The sequence below is a fragment of the Eschrichtius robustus genome, chromosome 10 (assembly GCF_028021215.1).
Source record: "Eschrichtius robustus isolate mEscRob2 chromosome 10, mEscRob2.pri, whole genome shotgun sequence".
Taxonomy (NCBI): domain Eukaryota; kingdom Metazoa; phylum Chordata; class Mammalia; order Artiodactyla; family Eschrichtiidae; genus Eschrichtius; species Eschrichtius robustus.
This window is the reverse complement of record NC_090833.1, coordinates 58,569,570-58,594,351: the sequence shown is the minus strand read 5'-3', so window position 1 is coordinate 58,594,351 and position 24,782 is coordinate 58,569,570. Positions and strand designations below refer to the sequence as shown.

General features: G+C 37.1%; 1 protein-coding gene across 10 annotated transcripts in view; it reads left to right on the top strand.

Moving 5' to 3' along the window:
- Nucleotides 1-23,188, top strand: part of PTPRD (protein tyrosine phosphatase receptor type D) — a 521,421-nt gene extending 498,233 nt beyond the window's left edge. For all 10 annotated transcript variants that reach the window (XM_068552041.1, XM_068552036.1, XM_068552035.1 and 7 more), the window contains 7 exons: nt 11,267-11,552; nt 11,964-12,142; nt 12,757-12,883; nt 14,054-14,179; nt 17,133-17,287; nt 20,373-20,508; nt 22,422-23,188. In XM_068552041.1, coding sequence (XP_068408142.1) covers nt 11,267-11,552; nt 11,964-12,142; nt 12,757-12,883; nt 14,054-14,179; nt 17,133-17,287; nt 20,373-20,508; nt 22,422-22,490 — 1,078 coding nt within the window. In that variant the 3' untranslated portion in view covers nt 22,491-23,188. The remainder of the gene's footprint in view (nt 1-11,266; nt 11,553-11,963; nt 12,143-12,756; nt 12,884-14,053; nt 14,180-17,132; nt 17,288-20,372; nt 20,509-22,421) is intronic.
- Nucleotides 23,189-24,782: the final 1,594 nt, after the last annotated feature.

The window sequence follows — 24,782 nt, the reverse complement described above, 5'->3', positions numbered from 1 at the left end:
TTCCATCTTCTACTGTTACCCTGCATGGGAGGCAAAGCCTCTCCTTTCTACTCCTATCCTCAAACGTGACAATTATGGCATTCTAAATACACTTAATACCAGTTTTCACTAATTAAGTAGTCATCATGTATGAATACTACACTTACTGAAAGTCATCCATCTATCTGAAACAGATAGAGCTGACATCAGTATAAGTAGTTCATACACAGGTACATGAAGATCTATCTTGACAATGCTTCAAAAGCCACTTAATTCCTTTCTCTTCAGGTAGTTGAATAGCATGGGAGAGCTAACATTTCATTAATAAAGGACAGTTATAGGCACAGCTTAGACCCTTTTTGGACCAACACTGTTGCAGCCTAAATTGATAGAATCATGGACCTTGGGTCCGTCTGGGGAGCTCTAAGGAAAACTGTCTTGTTTTCAATAAAATTCCATTGCTAGAAGCTTGAGTCTGGGAAAGAGGAGACAGGGACCCAAGTCTTAGCTCTGCTAATAACAGTCACATGATCTTGGTCAAATTCCTAACCCTGCCTAGGTCTCAGCTTCCTCCTTCAAAAAATCTAAGTAGGCTGAGGAGTTAGATAAGGCAGTGAGCAGTACTGATGCATTAATTCAGAAACCTGTGAGTTTAAGAAGCCAGATCAGGCCTCTGGAAACACCAACACAAAGGCCTGCTGAAGGTCTGCAGGGTGACACAAATAAGTGAAGCAGACCCTGACATTCGGTAAATTGTATTGAGACTGAGATTCTCACTGCCTTAAAAAACCTTGTGTGAATCAAACAAAAGGACTAAATAAAACAGAGCTACCAATTTATAACCCCTGATAAGAGCCTTGAAAACCATTGGACCATTTATGTTTATATGAAGATAATCGCATTTTAAAAAAGCAAAAACACAAAACCAAAACCCCCCAAATCTTGTCCATGTGGGAAAACACAGATATACTTTGCAAAACAATCGAAATAAAGTTGCTAAAGTTTGAATATTTTCCAAATACCTTTCAGTAGCTCTTCTGTTTGACTCTCCTTTAACCTGAGTCAAGGGTAACAGCACTTATGTTGCTAATGGTGAGCCTGCTGTGTGATCTGAACAGGTTGGAAACATCATAATCTACATGATTGGTACTTTCTTTGGGTTGAGCAGCACACAACCTGTGCAGTTTTATTTGGCAGACCTGGTTAATGGTTGTATCCACTCTCAAAATGTGGATAATTTTGTGTCATTCTAAACAAAATTTAGAATATGGATTGAACTGATATGGCCATTTACAAAGAAAATTTCAGTGAAAAAGATATAGTTCCTCATAATTCCATAGCATTACTCAATTGACCTCATTCAGATTGAAGTCAACTACCAATTATAAGAACCACCTGAGTCTGTTTTATCTCTGCCTAATGGCCTCCTCTATCCATCTGTAAAATAAAACCTGCTATGGCATATTCAGGTGTTCTTTATATAAACATATTAGCCTTCTACTTTATCTTGAGCATCACATTTTAAGAATAATAAGGAATGTGTTTGGCAGATAACGTTGGGACAGAGCCAAGATTATACAGAAAAGCCTTTGGAGGATTTTTGAGTCAATATATTTGGGGGAAAAAGTCAGATTAGACCCATGTGGATTTTGGTTTTTATAGGCGTAATTCATTTTAAGAAATCCCCCTTCACCCATCTGGAAAAATAAAATGCCCTGAGGGAATATGATGGGTACTGACCTCTCAATATTATAGACTAGGATCCTTGTCAGGTCAGTTGTTCTATGCTTAGTCTCTGCTTCTTCTCTGCCGATGAAGTGTGAACTTTTGATCATCAGAGGATGCCACCTAAGAGTGTAATGCACTTTTTCTTTCTAGAGTGATCAATGTCCTGGGTGGTCTCATCCTAACTTTTGCTTATTTTAACTCTGTACTAAGAATTTTCCTCTCTGTGCTGAAGGCCAGCACCTGATGGCACGATCAAGTCCAGGCTGCTAGGGCTGCCAACATCACCCTGACTTCTCCTGAGAATCCGTCTCTGGGCAGTATTCCCAAGCTAGAGTGAATGAGGTTCCATCTTCTCTCTCTACTTCTTTGGATCCTCAACTGTTCACTGATCTTTCATATTTTTATAATAGTAACTGTTTATCCACTGTTTTATATTTCTTTTTAATTCCATTATTACTGATTATATTGTCCTTGCTAAAAAAAAAATCATACATTTCATCTAAAGTGAAAGGCCTCCTTACCATCTCCATCACCAATTCCATTCTCCACCAAGAGGTAACTATTGGTATAATTTGTGTATCTATGCAGATCGAGTTCCATGAATCAACAAGTATGCATATAAAAATATTCAATAGATAACTGTACTGTGTGGAATTGTAAAAAATATAAGTGTTATCATGATGTATATATTGCTCTGCAACATATTTAGAAATCTTTTTTTTTCTTGGTCAATACGTGGATTTACCTCATTCTTTTAACTGCCCATAGTATTCTCAGTATTTATATACTGTAGTTTATTTAACCATTTCCTTAGTTATAATAATTTGCTATTTCAAATAATGCTGCAATGAAAATCACTTTCTAAAACTCTCTGTGTATATGTATACATATACCTCCATGAAAGATTTCTAGAAGTGTGTGTCAAAGGATGTGTGCATTTTAAATTTTAACAAACACTGCAAAATTGCCCTCGCAAACAACTACTTAATAGCATGGATATATTCTACAGCATTTCAATGACAGTTTGTCCAAAGATATCTTTTTAGTTTTTATTTTAAAATAATATATAAAAGTGAATTAGGCAGATGAATATTTATATCCAAGAAATCTGTATAATTTCTCTGGTCATTCTAAAGAGATGCCAGAGGATGTAATACTAAAATACTTATGGGTCTGTTTTTTGTAGAGAGCCCTAAATATTCTAGAGATGCCCAGTATAGCTGTATATTAAGTTAAATGTTAATTTTTGTCAAAAAAAAAGAAGAGTTTCAAAACAGCAGTCATATCAGGATCACATCACAGTTTTATCAGGATAGTCATCTGATTAATCTTATAAACCTCAGTCATAAAACTCAATCCATTCTATTAGATTCCTTTTTTAATAGTCTTGCAGTCCATAAATGCCATTCTTTTTATAGCTGAACTATAATATCCAATCAAAGCATGAGCTGATATATGTATGAAATGCTCACCATGATTTTGGGGCCATATTGTACTATCTTTGCACCCAACTAAATGATCTGTACAATCTTCTAATTCTATTGTCTTTCTTTGCCATATCATTGAAGTATCAGTAAAGGGTCAGCATTAAAACTCCACCAGATTAATCAGAAAAGCCAACTTTTAAGCACATAGCCAGAATGATTTTAGTACAAAATAGCCCCCTCGTGCCTCTTAATGTTTTCCTTTTGCACATTACTACCGTATCGCATCACGGGACATTAAGCATATTTCAACTCCTGGGACTAACTCAATCATGTTTTTAGAAATTGAAAACAAATGTTGTAACTGGATGAATGATAATAGTGAAGTAATAACAATTTCCTAGTAGGCGTATTTGTTTAATGGATTGCCTAGGTTTTCAGCTTGTAAACATTGGAATGTCTATCACTCACTGAAACCTTTTTTTTTTTTTTTTTTTTTTTTAAGGCAAAAGTTTGTCAATAATTTGGTTTACGTTAGTGGAATTATTGTCCTCACCCGAAGGTAACTTTTACAGAGTTGGTTTTACTCCAAGGGTAACAGAGACCAACCTAATCCTAGACTCGATTTAAAAGTGCTGTCCTCCTCCCTTCTTGCTGGAATTTTCTGTAACATAATAAATGTCCCGAATTGTGCTGGCCTCAGCCTGAAGCACAGGGTTATGCACTCTTCTTTTTTTCCCAAAGATATTTAGAAAAATCTGTCTTTGTGCTTGGCAAGTACTCCGACAGAAGACAGATAAAAATAAGGGTGGTTTATCAGTTTTGCTGTTCTTATCATGTTTCACGTTGAAGGCTGTTGAAATGATGAAAAACAAACAGCACTAAATAGGGTTCCATCATTATCGCCGCTATGGGGAGCTAAGTTTTTCAGGATCAAAGAAAAATGCATTTGCTTTTAGAACTACAATTCTTCATTTTGAGAGGTGCACTGCACTCAGATACTGATGGGTGAAAAATAGAGCAAATTGGAGAAGGAAGTAAAATATGTGCTGCTGCGGGAACTTGGAAATTCAAACAAAAGTAGGCTGGCATTCTTTTAAAAGCTCTGAATGTTCAACGTTCAATTTCTTAAGAAAAATGTGGGTCCTGAGGTTTGTTATTTATGAGCAACTGGAGTAAAACATAAGCACAGGTTGTTTCCATCTCATCAAGTTATAAGAACTCCCTTTATCTTTATAAACATGTATCAAAGGAATACTCCCATGCAGGGGCCTTTGGGGGAATGTTCCTGTATATGTCATTGATCCAGGAGAAGACAATATTTTTTATTTATTTATTTATTTATGGCTGTGTTGGGTCTTCGTTTGACAATATTTTTTAACTTACGTTTTTAAAAAATTTGCAACTCAAGTTGAGCACCTTTGAGTTCCCTGGCATGGAAATTGCCAGGGGAAACTGTCAAACGCAATAGAGACAAGGAAGCTGTTGTTCTTCCCCTAAAGGAGAGTATCAACTGGCATAAAGATAATAACCAGAAAACAAAAATAAGGTATGGCAGTTGCCAATAAAGTGGTATAAATTGTCATAAGGATCCAAAGAGAAATAAACCAAGGGTAAAGTCTTGATCAAGGATGCAGCGTGTGAGTTGAGTCTTGAAGGAAGGTAGATATCAACATGTGGACACAATAAGGAGGACAAAGAGCCTGCGTAAGGAAAAGCCCAGAGGTGGGAAAGCTTAAAATATATTTAATTTTCCTGGTTCTGAGGGAAAGCTGTGACTCTTATAGTAAAAGTATTGTTATTACCTGAGAGCCATGCAGATTTAATGATGGGACCAGTGCTTAATACACATCCAGATGAAATTATTGAACCTCTAAGTTAATGAAAAAAACCCACAAGTACTTGGGGTAAAATTGCTACTAAAAGACAAAAAATAAGACTGGCCTATGACTTCTTCAAAATACAAAGGAAGACCGTGGAGCAATATATTTAGAGTTTGAGGAGATAATATTGGAGCCCAATGATCCTGCACATAGCCAAGTTGCTGGCCCTATGTAAAGGCAAATAAAGAACTTCTCAGACATATAAGACATCAGAAATAATACTACCCACACATATTTTATATGAAGCACTATTCAAAGACGTATTCTAGCAAACCAATAAATGTAACAAAATAAAGAACTCAAGAATAGATGAGCCATGTCATAAAGGTAAACTATGAACAAGTAAAACAGAATTATTTTAAACAATTGCTGTTAATAGAGTTATAGATGTAATAAAAATTTTAAACAATCCTTAAAATGGAAAATAGATGTGTAGAACATGCCCTTTTTCCCTCACTGCCTTCCAGCCGCCCTGGCTTTCTTTTAATTACTCCGATATACTAAGCTATTTTCCATTCCAGGGCCTCTTCTTGGGATAGTCTTTCTCCTCAAAAGCTTTCCCACCCATCTTCACTCAGCAAACCATGCCTTGTCCTTTAGGTATTGTATTAGTTCACTAGGGCTGCCATAACAAAGTACCACAGACTGAGTGCCTTAAATAATATAACTTTATTTTTTCACAGTTCAGGAGGCCAGAAGTACAAGACTCAGGTGCCATCAGGGTTGGTTTCTGGTGAGACCTCTCTTCTTGGCTTAATTTACCATGGTCGCCTTCTAACTGTGTCCTCACACAGCCTTTCCTGCATACTTGTGCACAGAGAGAGAGATCTCTGGAGTCTCTTATATTCTTACAAGGTCACCAGCCCTACTGGATTAGGGACCCACCATTATGACCTCATTTAACCTGAATTACCTCCCTAAAGACCCTATTTTTGAACAGTCACAGTGGGGGTTAGAGCTTCAATATATGAATTTTGAAGAAACACAATCCAGTTCCTAACAGATATCAATTTAAATGACACTTCCTCAAAGGTGCTCTTCCAGGATTCTACACATTTACCTCACAACAGTTGCTGAGATTTATAATTATATATTTATTCATATGATTATTAATATCAAATTCCCCCACTACACTGCCATCTCCATGAGGCAAGGATGATGTTTGTTTTATTCACCACTTCCCTGATATCTTAGCACACGGTAGCCACTCAGTAAATATTTGTGGGATAATAGCCTACAGAATCTTAGGAAAGAGTATAGTATAGCAAATGAGGGTGGAAGAACAAAGTAATGAGCATCTCCTGTCTGTCCCTGGGTGGTGGTAGGAATAGATGAAATAGGATAGTCTGTGTGCTGGTAATATGTAACCACCAGCTTGGGGTGGCAGGGGTTGGAGGTAGGGAATACTATTTGTCAATTACCTTGGTGTAAGTACTCCCACAGTGGCTGATTCCAGGCTACAAATGTGACATCACTGAATCCAAAAGTTGGGGAGAGATACTCAGTAGCATACCATTATATAATATTTTCACCTGAAGGGCATAAATGTAAAATAATTAAGAAGCAATGTATTTTGAGCGTTACCTTTATTTTTAATATAATTATTTAAGCAGGATTTCTGAGAATTTAACAATTGACTTTTGCCAGCTCTGGCACACCAGTGATGGATAGCTGAATAAAATTGTAGAAATTGAATGCATAGAAATTTATAATTTGTTATTGTGCAGGGCAAAAGGCAAAAACAATGCAAGCTGATCCTTACATTTTAGACCTGAACGACAAGGAGGAGAGTGAGAGTGGGAAGAGCACATCTGAGCAGAGAAGATGTTGATTATTCTTGGTATATGTTTGTTTCTAGAAAAACCTGAGAGCAGTTTGAAATATAGGTCTCCCTTATGCTCAAAGAAAGGTCTATTACTTTAGGAATCATTTGTTTGAAGATTATTGCTGAACCAGGAAGGAGAATGAGAGAAAGGAGGACAGAACTTTGGGGATATTATCTCCATTTTGGGGGCTGGCAGAAATATGTGAATTAGAGAAAGAGATTCAGATGGAAGAATCCAGAGAAGCAGGAGGATAATCAGCACAGGAATCAAATAGAAAAAAAACATTATACACTGAGGCACAGTCTAAAGAGCTGCCAGTAGATTTCTGAAGATGACATTTAGAGTTGATCTTTGATTTTGGTTTCCAACGTGATAGAAATTCTACCCTGTCCTAGAGTCAATGGAACCATTACGTGAGTCACAGATCTTTCTGGCTAATTTCATATGCAACAGGTTTCAGGTTATTTTGTATTTGAGACCATTATAAAATCTCCTCCCTTCCTACCATCAACCCGAAGGGGAATATCTGATGTTCATCATAATCCCTCAATCAGAGTCATAGAAACCAAGGAAGAAAGGCTTTTCAAGGAACTTTCATTAGGGATAGTTAAACACTACTAAAGGAATGTTATAGAGGGATGGGTCACAAGAAAGTTTCCATATTTGGCAATTGTTGCTTACCCAGATGGCAGAAAGACATGTGAAGTAATGGTGATGCCCTGAAATGTGGTGCTAAAGTTTAGCATCTCAGAACCTGCATTTGAGTCCCTATTTGGCCATTTACCATTAGCTATATGACTTCAGGGAAGTTCCCGAATGTTGTGAATCATTAAAGGGGAAAGGAAACCGACAGACATTTGCTGAATACCTCCAGGACGCCGAGTCCTGTGGTGAGAAGGCGTTTCACTGCCATCTCATTTACCTTGAGAATATGTGTGAAAGCAGAAACTTCCTCAAACGTAAGGTATTGTTATTGGAAATATGGGGAGGAAAGGAAGAAAAGCTTGAGGGGGTAGATTAAAGCAAGATTTTGAAAGCCTGATCTCAAATGATCCTGTGGTGATTCTATCAAAAATTTCCCGGCATTAACATTTCCTATTTCTTGTTGCCAGCTTTAGAGGTAGAATTTTTACATGGAGTTTGTACCTACAAAGCGACTGCATCTTTCTTTATGTTTGCAAAACACTCTGTATGTTTAATTCAGCCTTGAAACTTACTAGATAATTAACGAGTTAATTATCACTATCATGATTTAAGAACAACAGAAAAACGAGAGGTTAAGTGACTGTCTCAGGGACACCCAGCCACTGGTATCTGGAAAAAGTATTTTGAACCTCATGGTCTTGCTTCAAGCTAAGAGACACCTCTAACATTTAAAACCCCCAAGAACTCTGCATCATAGAAAAGAGGTAACATGTAAGTTCCAGGGACACTTTCTTCCCTCTCTTCCATATGAACAGCAAGATTGGGCTGTTAACAATATTTTGTGTTTGGAGGAGGAAAAAATAAGTTTTGCACAAGTCATAGCCTCTGTTCTTTGTTTCTTTTCTTCCCACAATTCATGAGGTAGACACAGGCACATGTTTGATTTTTTTCCTTCCTCATTTTTTTTTGGGAAAAAAAAATGAATTATTATCACCATGAAGAGGTTGATATTGTTAGGGTCTGGAGTTATCCCTACCAATTTTGCAAGATTCTGTAGTATCTTTTTGCCAGAATATAGAACCATGCATCATCCAGACATTTGGAATGGCCCCCGATGCATATTTGGAGAAAATATTCCTGCCATTGTCTAGATTTGACTTGATACATAGGGTTCAGTTATATGGCTTACAGTGTGTCTTCCACTAGGTAGAAATGCATGAAATTGTATCTAGATGGAAGTAATGCACAATTAGAAAGACAACACAGAAAAAGGAAAAAGGTTTACTTAGTCTTAGAACACACCAAATGTGGAGGCCGCCTCTGTCTTCCAGGCTAATTCTTACCTAGTTTCTTTATTTGCAATGTGACGGCTTATCAGGAGACCAAGATGTGGAAACCACTCAAAGCATTTTCCTGTCTCCCTCTTCCCTATCAGACACTTTGTGGAGTCTTCAGGTATTCTCCGCATAGTTCTGAACCTTTATCAAATGTAGGATTTCTTTCACTGACTGAGGGATCCTGTTACCAAATCTGGATAGGATGCTCATTATACAAGGCCTCTCATGCCAATCACTAATTCATTCACTTTTTCACAAACATTATTGCACACTGACTGCACGCTTGGTGCAGGGCACAGAAAACAGAAAATGCAATTCCTGCTCTCAAGATATGCTCATTATTTGCAGACAATGGCCCTACCAGACTAACTAATAATACGATGTGACTGGGACAGAGGGTGATTATGATCCTGCCGGGGGTATGGGGGAGGGAGAAGGTGGGGAGTGTAAGGGAAAACTTGCCATCTTACAGATTTCTTTGGTAAAACTAACTAAAGAAAATGGGGCTTCGTGGATCTCAGTGCATCAGGTTTCTAATTGTTTTGTGCTAGGAAATGTGCTGTCATCTCTCAGACTCTTTGTCCCAGAAGGCTTTTGCATTACACTTCAATGTCATGTCACTTTGTGGTTTAAACCCTGAATGGAGTCTTAGAGTCAGTATCCAGAGGCTCTCTGACTAGATACTGACAGTTTTTACATCTGACAAGACAAAAAAAGGAAACAATTTTTAAATAGTGGTTATATCCTATTTCCGCAGAAACTAGTATCTGAACCTCAGGGCTCCTATGTGGAGGCTGGGTTTGATCTATGCTGCTCAGTAGTTACATAAAGGTAATATTTGTTACAAAATGCTCACTTACCACCTACAGCCACTTGGCAGTTGAATCAGGTACCCTAGTGCTCATTAAACTCATTTATATGAAGTTTTGGTACATCCCTTGCACTGGTGCTTCACTAGGCCTATGAAAATTTTACGTGCAGCTCCCAGAGCCATTCTATTTCTTTTGCTATTTCAGTCTCCTCAGTTCCCCATCCTTCTGTCCTTCAAAACTTGGTTCAAATGCCACATCACAAACCAACACACCTTTTCTTTACTTGTGTTATAAATATTTATATAAAGTATTATCTCCGTTGATAATCTGAGCTCTAGGTAGGATCTAAGTCACCTTCAATGTTGTAACCCCTATGTTACTTAGCAAAGTACTTCACTGCTCATTGAATGAAGAGATGGATGTATCAGTGCACAGGTGGACAAATAAATGAGCACATAGAAATACAGATGACGGGGAACACTGGCATATAGTGAATGAAGGAGGCTGTCTGTTGCTTGGTGTCTAAGGTGCTGATATATACCTATTCCTGTTGATTACATGTTTCCCAGCCAGGTAAGCATCCATGATCAGAAGGAGAAAAACATTTGGATTCAGCCATACGTGACACATAAGTGGACTCAGCCTAAAGGGTTTGATAAAATTAGAGACAATAAAAGGCTTACCTTGAATTTAAGAACACAGATGTGTTATTTTGTTAGTATTCCTTCCCACACTCGAGGAAATTCCAATGTTCCAACCACCTGACTCTGTAATCCAGTTCAGTGAATTAGGTTTTCTCCTTGGCGGCAGAACTTGTCACTGTGCTTTGTTGATCTCTCACCTCCTCTTCTTTGAATCAGTTCCCACCAACTGGAGAACAACCCATAAGTCCATATAAGTAATGGAGTTTTAAAAAATGCCTCAGAGCTTCTTCAGTAACAAAGACTGAGGCTTTTATTTTCCCACACAGAATACTTGAATTTCACCTGAAATTTCAAAATACATTCAACTCTGGAAGAAAAAGGAGTAAAAGCAAGAAGCACACCCACACTCTCTAGTGACTGCTTCTTATTAAGAATTTCTTTCCATTGAGAATACACTGCACTATTTTGAGTATGCAGCAACATTTTAATATTTTAATTATATACTTCCCACTAGATTGGTTTTAAAACTTCCTTGCTGAGTTTTAGAGTGTGAAATGTTTCAAGTTGAATGATTTACTAGTTTTCTTTTTTCCTTTTTTTTATAAATTGAACTAAAATAGACTGAAATAGTTTGTAGAAAGATAAAGCCTAGTTCGATCTTGACCAGTTTTTAAAATATCTTTTAATGTAAAAAGCCTAAATGTTTTTTTCATAATAATTTCAAACTAATGTCTGCTTTGTGTCACATGATCAAGGAGCATAGTAATTATAGATTTAATAATTTTACATTTTGAAACCAATCACCTTTTACTTGTTAATTTGTTCCCTACCCTTTGGTTTAGAATGCCCCAAAATCATCACAGTAGCTATTTGAGTAGAATTAATGGATTTAAAACGTCGTTAATTAAAAGTAATGAGAATAATGTTATGATGTGTTGGTTCCCCAAGAGATTCATTTGGACCTTGATTTTCTCTGTTTCCCTTGTAGCGCGGGCGTTGGCCGGACTGGCTGTTTCATTGTGATAGACGCCATGTTAGAAAGAATAAAGCATGAAAAAACTGTAGATATTTACGGCCATGTAACTTTAATGAGAGCCCAGAGGAATTACATGGTTCAGACAGAAGACCAGTACATCTTCATCCACGATGCATTGTCGGAGGCAGTGACTTGCGGGGATACCGAAGTGCCGGCTAGAAACTTGTACGCCTACATTCAGAAGCTGACACAAAGAGAAACAGGAGAGAATGTCACAGGGATGGAGCTCGAATTTAAGGTGTGATATTAGATGTGATGTGGTAATTCAGGAACAGTCATTCTGGAATTGTCCTTCTGAACCTTTCAAATTGGTGAAGTTACAAGATTCACCTGACCTTCTCCCTCAGGTGTCTGACTGTAAAACACTTTCTTCCTCCTTCCCTTTTCTATCCTTTGCTTCCTAATAATACCTTGAGCTCTTTTTTTGTACCCTAATTTAAACCGAGAGATCATACTCTCAGAACATAATATTTAAAACTTCCATAGTCTATATGGAGTCATTAGGTAGAAGTGAAAAGCAGTACAGTTGGAAGAGTCCTTTGCTTAAAAGCAAACAAAATCTTTGTATCTAATGAGGGACTCTTGGGTATGCTGAAGTCACGCCACAGACTAAAATTATCTTTGATTTTTTTCTTTTTTCCTACAACAGCGTCTAGCCAGTTCTAAAGCTCACACCTCAAGATTCATCAGTGCCAATCTTCCATGTAATAAATTCAAAAATCGCCTTGTTAATATTATGCCATATGAATCCACAAGGGTATGCCTGCAGCCTATCCGAGGAGTAGAAGGATCTGATTACATCAATGCCAGTTTTATTGATGGATACAGGTATACACTCTCGCTCCCCTGACAGTCCAAAGCCTTGATATTTACATGGGCCCTAGTTTCACAGCCAGAATGAATTTCATCTCAATTCAGTGTTTTCTTTCTGCAGAGGTCAGCATTCAGTCCCTTGGTATTCGCTTTTTTATTATTTTAGTTAGGAGTAAGAAGAAGCAGTCACAGAGTTTTTAATCTGTCCACGTGCACTCTTCTTTCAGAAGTCATTTGGATGTGGAAGGAGTTAATAAAGAAACTGTTTGTACCCTACTATATAAATTTAATAGATTGTGTAAGAGTCATTTCTACAAAATGAAGCTGCACAACTGTTTCTTAAGTGATTTGTATGACACATGAAATTGAGCTATTAGCATTGCTCTGAAGTTTAAATAACAATGATAAAGACATACATCATAATATTAACAAAGCAATTTCTTTTGCAAAATCCCCAAAATGTATTAAGTGTGCTTATTTGATTACACAATCCTAATGGGAATTTACTGCAATAGCATTAATAATGTTTTCATTTTTTATTACCTGGTTTGATGTTTACATATCAAATGCGAAGCCTTTGCATGTTTTCTGATTACCTTAACATGCTATTTTCATTCTCTGTGATTCAGACAACAGAAAGCTTACATCGCTACCCAGGGGCCCTTGGCAGAGACCACCGAAGACTTCTGGCGGATGCTCTGGGAGCACAATTCCACCATCGTTGTGATGCTCACCAAGCTGCGTGAGATGGGCAGAGTGAGTGTCTCCTTATAAGACACTCAAACCAGAAGAGAAATGAGGATTTCGTTTTAAAAACCCGAGTGCCAGCGTCATTACTTTGAAACACAGAGTACTCCGGACATGTTCTGGGCCATTCATTACTGTGTTGAATTTTAACTTGCAAAGCCATATCAAGTTCTTTCATTTGTGTGTTTTGAAGAAAGAACTGGTAGTTTGTTCCAGTGAAACACAATCATAGAGACAAATACGTGTGACTTGTTTTGACTCTCAATGTGTTCTTACTTCCTTTCGCTCTGGACAAGCTAGAGCTTGTGTGCCATCATTACTCTGTATGAAGGAACTTGACTTTTTTTCATCTCTGAAGCAAATTTTTACTTGCTCATCTTCCACTCCCATTAAACTGTTGGAAAGTTACGTAGTTTTTCTGAGGATATAATCTGGTAACCTCAGCTTTACTTTTAAAAAATGATTCTTCTGAAAAATACATAAAATAGCATTAGAGACACCTAAGGATCTACCACTTAGATTCAATAGATACAAGCATTCTGCCATATGTGCTTGAGATGTTTTCTTTCTCATCTTCGTATAAACTCAATGGTAGAGATGCATCTAAAACCCCACTTTTTAGAGCCCACAGAGAGAGTGAAAAAATACCAAACTAGGAAAGTAACTTGACTTTTCTGATTTAGTTATTGAAGTCATTAAGACTGCCTGGGCTCCAGGTTCCTCAGCTGACGGAGATCGGACCAGGTCAATTCAGAGGTTTCTTTCTGTGTTCACACTTGATGGTTCTCTTCATTCCAAAACACAGTGTTGAACATCAATGCATGATTAATGTGACTAGCATTATGCCCGAGGACTGATGTAATTAATTGTCTAACTTGTAAGTATGAAGATGCTTATTATCCTATTGAAGAATTCAGTCAACTGATGTGTATTAAGCACCTACTATATGCCAAGTACTATGCTTGATAACATGCACAAATATTGAACCACGTGATTTCCCTATCCTCAGGGAACCTATGGTTTCAAAGAGAAAATGAGTCACATGCGATTGGAATCACCTTAAATTCTAAAACTGTATTAGTGAAAGAAAGACATTAAATATATAGATACATGATAAACAAAACTTTGTTTACACTTTACGTAGCTTGACATTAATCTTTTTTTTTTTTTTTTTTTTAGGAGAAATGTCACCAGTACTGGCCAGCAGAACGATCTGCAAGATACCAGTACTTTGTTGTAGATCCCATGGCTGAGTACAACATGCCACAATATATACTAAGAGAATTCAAGGTCACAGATGCCAGGGTAAGTTGGCACAGTCTTATGCTCTCTTAACCATTAACTGAAAAGTAGTCTAAAATGCATCCCTGGGAGAAATATTTGCCAAGTGACCAAACTCCCGAAGTGAAAAGAAATCACTCATCCTGGAGGATTTTTTTTTAAATATAAGAGTAACTTTTCCTGTCCTGTAAGGTTTCTCACAAACACAGGCTTGGCTCACATTCAAATGCAGCATCTGGCAGCCCAACTTTGGGGACGTGCTTGGTGAGTGTGTGTGCTGGGAAGCATTTATTGATTGGTTGGCTGCGCTTACATTCACCTCCTCAGCTTATTCTCTTTGGAGCTTTTTTGACTTCTTCATTACTTGAGGCTGTAAATATGTTGTTGTTTTGCTAAGCCCTTTAGGTCATGTTGGCTTGGAGGTTAATTTGGTATGATCTTAAAATTGCAGAGCAAGTGGCATTCTTTAGAAGAATCTGACAAGCTTTACACATTCTAATTTGATTCCTGGCATGGTTTATTCCTCGGTGTGCTAATGTGTCTGTCCATGAGAGCTGTGCACCCACGACCCTTGTTGGCTAATTTTCATTCTGCATTTCTTATCTAGATTGCTGAGTGCAAGGTTCAGCCCTGATGTAAGATGTTCTATGCATAAACTTTAATATCCTTGCTTCTGGCCACTTTCAAACCATGATTACAAACACATCTTAGGAGAGAGTGGGGTCAGTCCAAAGCCCTGCTTTGTTTTTGGAACTGTCACAGTGGGTGGGTTGAATAAAACTGTAAGGGTAGAGCTATTTACTTGATCTATTGTTTTTTTTGGAAAGCAGCTTTCTCAACCAAGACTCATGTTTAGAGATTGTCTACTAATCCCCAAAGCCTGGCCCTGGCTGTTGACCTAAAGTAAAAGAGAAATTGGTTAGCAGGCTGCTTGGCCCAGGTGACAGACGTGTTAATCCCAGAAAGTCTGAAGTCTTAACTACTCTGAAGGTGACTATACTCAAGACAGCAGTTAAGTCCCTAGGTCTCGTTTTGAGTTGCCCAAGCAAGCATGCCTCGGTGACCCATTGTTTAAAAAAAAAAAAAAGGAAAAAGCATGCCCTTTCAGAATTTGAAGCTAGATATGTGAGTGAAAACTCTGAGTGCATTCCAAGCAAACTCACCAACCATTTCTGACGACAAAGTGTAGGAGCCAGGCTCTGCAAATGGCAGAGACAAGAAACACTGAGGCAGGAACATATGTTTTGTTTTGAAGCCTCTCTGTGATTGTATAATTTTCTTAGCTGCCATAGCATTTGCTGTTTGTGCTCCTAGTATGTTTCTAATCTCAACTTCCCAGTTTAGAAAGCAAGTTGGCACTTGAGAATACAGTATTGTTAAACAGGTAACCTTTAAATGGAGTCAGGTGGTCTCTCTTCCAAATCGTAAAGGTTTGTGCACATGCTGTTGAAAACAACTATGGTCAGAAATGCAATCCCCAGGATAATCAGAGGAAGACAAATCTGTATTACCTAGCCTCTGGCTTCCCTTCCTGTGCTTTTCAAACCTTTTCCAGAATCAGAAGGAAGTAAATGCTTCCATGGTAACCATCCATAAGTCTGTTATGGGGCCAAGCAGTTACTTTCATATTCCTCAGTATTCTCACAAACTTGAAGTGATCTCCCAATTTATTTTGATTCCCAAATGATTCCAGTCAGGAGTATGCCCTGTTTGTATGGAAACCACCAGGCTGGTTGATGTGTGTCCATCTCGAGTTGGGCCATCCCCTCTTCTCCATATAACTGAATGAGAAAGATTGGGTCTCTGTCTACTTAACCAGAATCTTGGGAACTTGCACATCTGTATCCAAAAGGACTTTAATGTGGAGAGAGTTGTTACAAAAGTGGAAAGGAGGACCAAATTGAAGCCTTAACTAGGAGCAGGGACTCCTCAAATAGAATCAGCCCCTGTAAACTTGGAATTTGGATTCTCTCTCTCTCTCTGTTGATTCAGGGAAGAAAGCTGATGGTCATAATCGTTATTCCTGCTTCTGTAAACAGAGGGTCCCTTCTGCTTTTGTTGTGCTTCCGGAAACACTGTACAATTCCAGAAGGAATCAGAAGTCCCTTAGTGTCTTCTTTTGAAACCATTTATACTTCATGAATCAGAGTAATTTTGCCTAATCACTTTAGGAAAGATAGACTGCTCCTGTATCTAGCTTTTGGTTTGTCTGTGTTAAAGCCCCGCACAGACACCTCAGTTCCTGTGGTCAGCCAGGAAGACTCCTTTTTCAGAAAACAGCATTTATTTACTAATAATCTCTCCTACCTCCTTGAGGGACACTTCACTTCCTGCTCAACAGCACGGTCGCCTGGTACACGCTGTGTGTACCGCCTTGGCTAGAAACAGTACACCTCTGAGACGTGTGGGGCATCCGGGTTAACAACAGCTACCCAATTTGCGTCAGATCCTTTCAGTGTCACTAATTTGCGTCAGATCCTTTCAGTGTCACTATTTGTCATTTGACAATGCTGCAAACAAGCAAACACAGCAAATGTGAAGGTATCATGACAACAGCAAAATCTCTGGTCTGGATGACATGCCTGGATGCTCCTTTCAGTATGAAGAAGTTATTGGATTCTGAAAATTTTGAAATTCAAAATTTTGAATATGTTCCACTTTGGTTTTGAAGGCAAACTTTGGGGCTCAGAGCATTTACTAATGTGGGAACTAGGTGGCTTTTTATGAGAGCTCAGGTTTTTAATGGGCATTGTGAGAGTAAATAAATTTGCAATTTAAATATATGTGAATGTAGACAGTGTTAATAGCAGGTAAGATACTAACTGACTAATTTTCTAGTTAAACATATTTCTAACTTTTTCTTCCCTTTTTTTTTCCTTTTTTTGGAAAACATCATGCCTGCTGTTGTGGTCCGTGCACTGGCTGCATCCTCCCGGCGTCCTCCTTTGTGGTTGGATGTGTGGCTTTCTCTCTAAAGGACGGGCAGTCCCGAACGGTGAGGCAGTTCCAGTTCACTGACTGGCCAGAGCAAGGAGTGCCAAAGTCTGGAGAAGGATTTATTGACTTCATTGGCCAAGTCCATAAAACAAAAGAGCAGTTTGGCCAAGATGGACCCATTTCAGTCCATTGCAGGTGAGAATCAGGAATGATGAGTTTCCGTTTGTGCTGAATGCAGTGATAACTTTGAAAATATGTACTGTTGTCTATTCATTGTTGGTACCAGTTTACTGTGAATCTGCATAACTGAAATTTTATTTTTATTTTTCTCAGAAGTGTATTGTAAACCCTAAAGCAAGGACTCATTTCTCTTGTTTTCCACAAAGTGAAAATAATCAGAGGAAGATTTTTTATCTTCAAATTTTGCCTCTTGTAACAAAGAACCAAACTGTGTTTTCCTTGCCTGTTTTACCGTAACAGGAATTGTTTGTACATCCCCTAGTGATAATTTGTTCAGTTTATCATTCCTTACTTGTTTTGCTTTCATAGCATTACCCTGATAACTATCTTTCTGTATCTTTCTCCTGGGTTTGCCTTCTTGAGAAAACCATAAATAGTTATTAAGCCTTAATAACAATACTAATTCTTTTCAGTCAATAAGTGATTAGAATGGTACCTCAGTTAAAATTGCAATTTGCTTGAAAATTGTTGCTATATCAGAAGATGAAGCACCTTCAAGTTAATTATTTTCAATGGTTTCCACAGCATTTTATAATTCAAGTCATTGAAGCTAATAGAAATAGCAAGTAAACAGTTCAGAAAGGACGCTCACCATAAATTTAGTGCTTTTGGAAGTTACTATGCAAAAACCTTCCGGCAAAAGGAATTCACCTAATTTTTTTTTAGTTTCAGTTTGTAATCTCTTTATAGTCAAAATCTTGAAAGAGTTTATTAAAAAATTTACTTTGCTTCCCCCCCAAAATCCCAAACTACAGTTCTTAGTGATATGGGAGACAGGGTCTCAAAACAGGAGAAATATTAGACACGGGCTTCAAAACATCTGAGGTCTAGTCCCACTTCTATCATCATGTAGCTCTGTGACAGTAGGGAAATTTCTCTAGACCTCAGTTTTCTCAGCTGATCTCCAAGACCCTTTCTGGGACACACAGTGTGCTATTATATGAGAAGCAGACCTTATTTATACACGTTTGCTGTGTGTTGAGTTTATCCAAAATTCTTTGCTCTAGACCACCAAAGAGCATGTAGGAAATGATGCATGGACTCGATATTCAGACAAAGTGGATGGTATATATTGGACTTGAATTACCTGGATATCCCCCTTAATTTTCCACAGAATTTGCCCAAATCCTAATCCAAATTTTCCAGTATAAGCTATAAAGAAAAGAATATGTTCAACACATTTTTAACTTCAGGCATTCCCATAAGTATAAATAAGTGTGTGTATGCATGTATCTTTTTTCATTGCTTTTGCTTTTGTCACAAAATTATTCGTATATAGAGTATATACAAAGACTCCTTTGTATACTATGACATGTTATTCATATATCTTAAAGACTTCCAGATATCTTCTCTTATCTGGGAATATTTTTAAAATACCACTTATTTATAGCTTATTAAAAACATGATAAAGTCAATAAATTCGGAACTTATAAGGCCAGTGTCTGTTATTTTCTTGAAAGCACCTAGTAGAAAGCCAGAAACCCTATATTTTTGTTACATTTGAGCAATCAAATCAAAGTAAGATAGACTCTGGAGTACCTGGACCATTCAACAGAAAGATCATAAATCACAGTCTCTCGGGATTAAGAGAGACTTTCAAGGTTGAAAGGGACCTTCAAGGTCATCTACTCCAGCTTAACAGAGAGCCTTGACTGCTCCTGGTTATCCTTATTCACTTTGTAAAACCTGCCTATGGATTTTAAAGCTTCACTTACATTTCGGTTAGGACTCTTTAGAAAACCCAGTTTATAAAGGGACACACTATTTATATATCAACTACATCCCCAAGTAAATGAATCCATCCATTTTCTACAGCCTGTACCCAAGCATTACACATGCTGTTTAATTAGGATCCAAAAATGTAGGGATTTTTCAGATTATTCACTCCTTTCCTCATTACCTAAACCTCCAGATGCTTTCCTACTTCTTCAGAGCACAAAAGCTATGAATTAATTTTCTTCTCTTGCTGCTGTTACAATTCTGGAATCATCTTAAAACAATAAAGAAAACAGAAACTCAAAACCTTGCTAACGTGGTGGAAAGAATCCTGGTGTTTTAGCTACTGAACATCTAAAAATAGTAGATAAGTGTATAGCTCAGTGGCTCTTAACCACTTTTTTTTATTCTTCTTCTTCTTTTTTTTATTTTTTCCAGTTTAGAGACCCCTTTGTTAATCTGTTAAAGTTGTAAGTTTCAGAAACAGAAAAAATATATATACATTTACACAATCCATACATATAAGATATTCATAGACCCTTCCAAAGACTAAATGAGGATCCCATGTCAAAAATCCTGTTATATTGATAGACTCTCCTTTCTCATATCAAAACTGATGTCTGAATTTGAATAGTCTATATACCTTCATATTTATTTATACGTCTAGGTGATGGGACATGTTGCACAGATTCTTAAGTGACTACAAGAAAATTTGAAGGCACTCAGTTTGTCTTAACTTATCTGAATTATTTCAAATGTAGAGAACAAACGTATGGACACCAAGGGGGGAAAGTGGCGGGGGCGGGGGTGGTGGTGGCGTGATGAATTGGGCGATTGGGATTGACATGTATACACTAATATGTATAAAATAGATAACTAATAAGAACCGGCTGTATAAAAAATAAATAATATTCTAAAATTTTTAAAAAATGAATTATTTCATACTTTAAAAATATTAAGCAGGCAAAGTCTACAATTTCAGGATCTGCATGAAGAGTATAAATCTATATTTTATTTACCATTCCTTTTATCCATTTATTTTATGTTTCCTGGGCCTTTCCAAAATGACATATAATCCCAGTTGAAGGGTTATTATATTTTATAAGACTTAATCCTAATTACTCCACATTCATTCTCACCTGTTATCATGGCACACTGTCTTAAGAGTAATCATTTCATGAACCCAACACCACATTTTCCTGAACATTGCTGTAGAAGAACCCAATGTAATATGGAAGCTGGTGGACATACGTCCACCTCCAAGCAAATGTGGCCAAGACTGTGAGTGTCTCATCCAGTAATGTTGTCTTTGTTATTATGACAGTGCGGGCGTTGGAAGAACTGGAGTCTTCATAACACTAAGCATTGTTTTGGAAAGAATGAGATATGAAGGAGTAGTAGATATCTTCCAGACTGTCAAAATGTTAAGAACGCAACGACCAGCCATGGTGCAGACAGAGGTGAGAAAAATCTCCAGGAGTTTGTTTGTCACATCTCAAGAACCAAATAATAGATTTTGTTTGCCAAGATCTCCTAGAGTCCAGAGACTCTCAACACCAGAGGCAAAATGCAGGAAAATACTGTAGGAAAAGTATCCAGTTGTTTAATATTTTTGAACCTCATTTTCCCCCTTTGTAAATGGGAGTGACAGTGTCATTGTCTTAGAGCTGGTTTGGAAGTTATCTAAGATGATGTGTTAGATTGAACCATGTTAAATTGTCACTATTTGGGGCCTATAAAAATGGCAATTTCATATAATTCATTATATATATATATACATTAATGTGATATACATTGCACGAATTTAATATATGAAAAAAGCCCAATGGTAGATAATATACCTGGTAGATAATAGACCCTTGGCCCATTTTATGCCTCCATTCTCCTCCTATATGCCTAGGTATTATCAACTGCTCTATATTTCATTTCTTAATAATGGTATTTTAAAATATTTACATCCTGGATATGCACTAGAGAAATTAGCCTTCCACTTTCTACTCCAAGAATTGATATGAAAATTCTGATATTTTTCAGAATAATAGGAGTTCATGATTTAGCCAGTCTGACCTACTGGCTTCATTTTAAGGATAATATAAGTGATAGATAGTGTTTCTGTTTCTCAAAAGGCCACCAAATTATACAATTTATATGTATTCCTAAATTCATAACCCACAGTATCTTCCAGACTTTGATTTCAACATAGTGCAAGCATTTGGCTTGCAATACTCAAAACATTATGTCAGCCTGACAAACTTAATGGGTGTTGGGGGTGACGAGGGAAATTGGACGTTTAAAAAGCCTTAACACTTAGCCAAGCAACTTACTGTGACAAGATAGGAAAGCAAACTCCATTTATTTTGCATTACCATTTTTATTGTAGAAAAATGCACATTTAAGCAAAATAGAAACTATCTACTTTCAGCCCCATTGGCTACTGAAAATAAGTTTCTTTTACAGGGAAAATCCTACTTTTTCTCACCCCTTCTCAACTGTAAATTATAATTTTTCTATCTTATAATGCCCCCACTTATTCCCATTTGACAGTGTTCTTCCCTGTCTGAAAAAGGACATTTCATGCTGTTTTAGTTTAGTGTGGGTCTTTCTAGAACAGGCAACTAACTAGCCATCACACTGAATTAGGCCAAATGGCACAGGTATTTTTTGACATGGGCAGCCAGTCTTGTGATGCCATTTTCAAGGGATGAAAAGCCTAAAAGTTCAGCGCCCTGTGTATTCGGCTTTGTGTGCCTGATGTTCATCACAAAGATACCTTTTGGCCGCTTTCCTCACTTATATAAACACATCAGAAACAATGGAGAATAATTCTGATTGCAGGCAACAAGGTCTACTGTCTGATAAGATTTTTTTTTTTTTTAATTCAAATGTTTTTGGCAACAGCCCAGAAGATAAATGAAACCACATTTTCCTCAGGACAATACGTGTCTGCATCGGCCTCTCTTAAATATGCGAACTGAGAATTACTTACCTCAAATAATTAGATAATTTTAAAAGACGGCTGTGACATATAAGGAGTTCCCATGTTTAGCTGGTGGTAATTGTCTGGTACTATCCTTGGAGAACAGTTCACATATGTCTGGAAGATAATGTTCACAGGAGCTGTTACTACTTTGGAATTAGGAGACTATTTTAGTCGAACTGACTGGTAAAGTTAATAAATACCCCATGTGGCTAATGGTTCTTTGCTCAAAACAAAACAAAACAAAACAATTGGTCATTGGATTGAATTGATTGGCGAAAGCAGTGATTTTGCCCCCGTCTAGATGTAACTTTGTCTTCCAACATCGATTTCCACTTTTCTGTTAAAATGTACTCATGGCCCCTTTTCTTTCTCCCCATGCTTTGTCTCCGGCAGGATCAGTATCAGTTCTGCTATCGAGCCGCACTAGAGTACCTGGGCAGCTTTGATCACTATGCAACGTAGAAACCCCTGACCCACTTTGGATTTTTACTGCAAGCCCTTCAATATCCATGGAGTCTCTTCTGAGCCATACAGGGCATTTGAGAAGTCCTTCTTAACTTCTAGCTAACAACCACTTAGTGGGACTATCACACACAAAACAAATTTAAAAAAACAAACTCTTCTGGGTGGACCAAGAATTCACAGTTTAATAATCTAACCTGAAAAATAATAAAGAGAGTCCTGACTGATGAGGCATCTGAAGGATTTTATTTACAGATACCTCAAGGATTCAAAATAAAGGGAAGAAGAAATCACAGCAAAGAACCGCCATCTTGTTCAGGATTGCTTGATGGGTGCAAAGAGAAATGGCCTGAGTGCAGCAGTTCAGGGCAAGATCTTTGCTGGCTTCTTATGACAAAATGGACTTTGCTTTGACATTGCCCCTTCCCACCATACTACTCATGATAACATTTTAGCGGGAAAGGGGGTGGGGAATGTTTAAAAAGAAAGTCTTTGATTTAGTTTTTTAGTATTGTAAAGATACTGCTGACCTGTGCTTCATTTTTAACTGTGTAAACTTTTTTTTTAACAAAATGTATCATTCGATAAAGTGAATTTTAAAAAAGTTACATAACTCTTCATTTTTTATTTCCAAATTGTAGGTTTTTTTAAGCTGTAGAACTGTTATCTGTGATACCTTGCTGTAGAAATATAAAATAATTGGAAAATTTGCACATTTTTGTGCAATACTCTTAATCTACAGTCTCGGTCTCATCTGGTATTACTTTTACACTTCTGTCTGGTTTTTGTTGCTGAGAAAGTACCCATTTTCTTCAAATAATAAAGAGAACTTTGTTTTGTTATTTGGAATCAACAGGGAGGCGCAAAGTATAAAGTTGCTGCTAACATATATACATATATATCCATATTTTATAGGGGTGTCTATGTATATATAGATAGTGTGTCCACACAAAAAGATAGATATAGCTATCATTCAGTTCTTCCATGATTTAGTTTTTAAATTTTTTAAGGTAGAGAAGCTACTGTAACATCTTTTTCAATTTGTTATTAATTTTATGACATACTGATATTTCTCAGTATCACAAAATTTTAATTTTTAAGGGAAATGAGGAATGCACATCAGTGATTGTCAAACCTCACCCCCTTAATTTCCTACCCAATCTCCCCCCACCCCCCTAATCATATTCACAAATACTATTTTGTTAGCCAGGCTTCCAACAAAGTTCAATATTTCTAACACTCTAGTGCAATAAAACATTATTAAATATCTAAGAGGTGTGCATGTGGGAAAGGTCAGTGCATATCCCTTTAGGAGGAGAGAATGTTGTAATATATCAGCTATCAAGATGTTTAAAAAACAGTGTATTCAATCGTATATTGTCTATAGTATGTGCTATGAAATTTGCATTTATGATATGTAACAGGGGCAAAGCCAAACTCATGTTACTCTGTTCAGTCGGAAACATTTTTTGTGGCATACAGCATTCCTGGGAAGTGCTGTACTTTGTTTTCTTTTGGTTTTAGTTTTGCATTTAGAGTGCCTTATAATTGATGCCTATTTTAATAGCATTTCTTTTCAGCTTTTGGTTCATATTTTCATTATTTGTTCGTATGTGTTTCTCTTCCAATTAAAGCATTATCTGTTTACCACATGTACAAAAACTCTTTGAATAATATGCATTCCTAGTTTTCAACCAAGTCGGGGATGTTAGTGATTGTACCAGCCCAAAGCACTTGGATAATCAGGGCCCTTCTTCCTTTCATAATTGTCAACATCAGGAAAAGCTACCTGTTTTATTTGTAATCCCTTCCAAATCTGCTCTGGAACATTCAGTAACTGCACCAAACTTCATTTATTAACAAACATGATTGTCAACTTTGAACATATTTACTATTTCATTAGGATTTTTCTAAAAGGAGAAATTTAAAAAATATATATATATATATGTATATATATATCCCCCCCAAATTTTTCAACATAATTTCTATAGGAAGCCATGGACAATGGCATGAGTTTGCCATATCTTACATGATTTTAAAGAACACTCAGAATATCCAAGGAACTCTTATTAAAGAGTTTTGGTAAAATATTTTGGTTTAATGTTAGCTTCATTGATGTTCTGCATGGAAGGATTTTTGTTTTCTTCATTTTCCCATCACTAGCAGAATGAAATCCAAGAGACCAAACACTTGCAAGCATCATATTTGAGCACTTTTGTAAAAAAAAAAAGAAAAGAAAGAAAAAGAAAAAAAAAAGAAAAACTATAATACTCAAAAAAAAAAAAAAAAAGT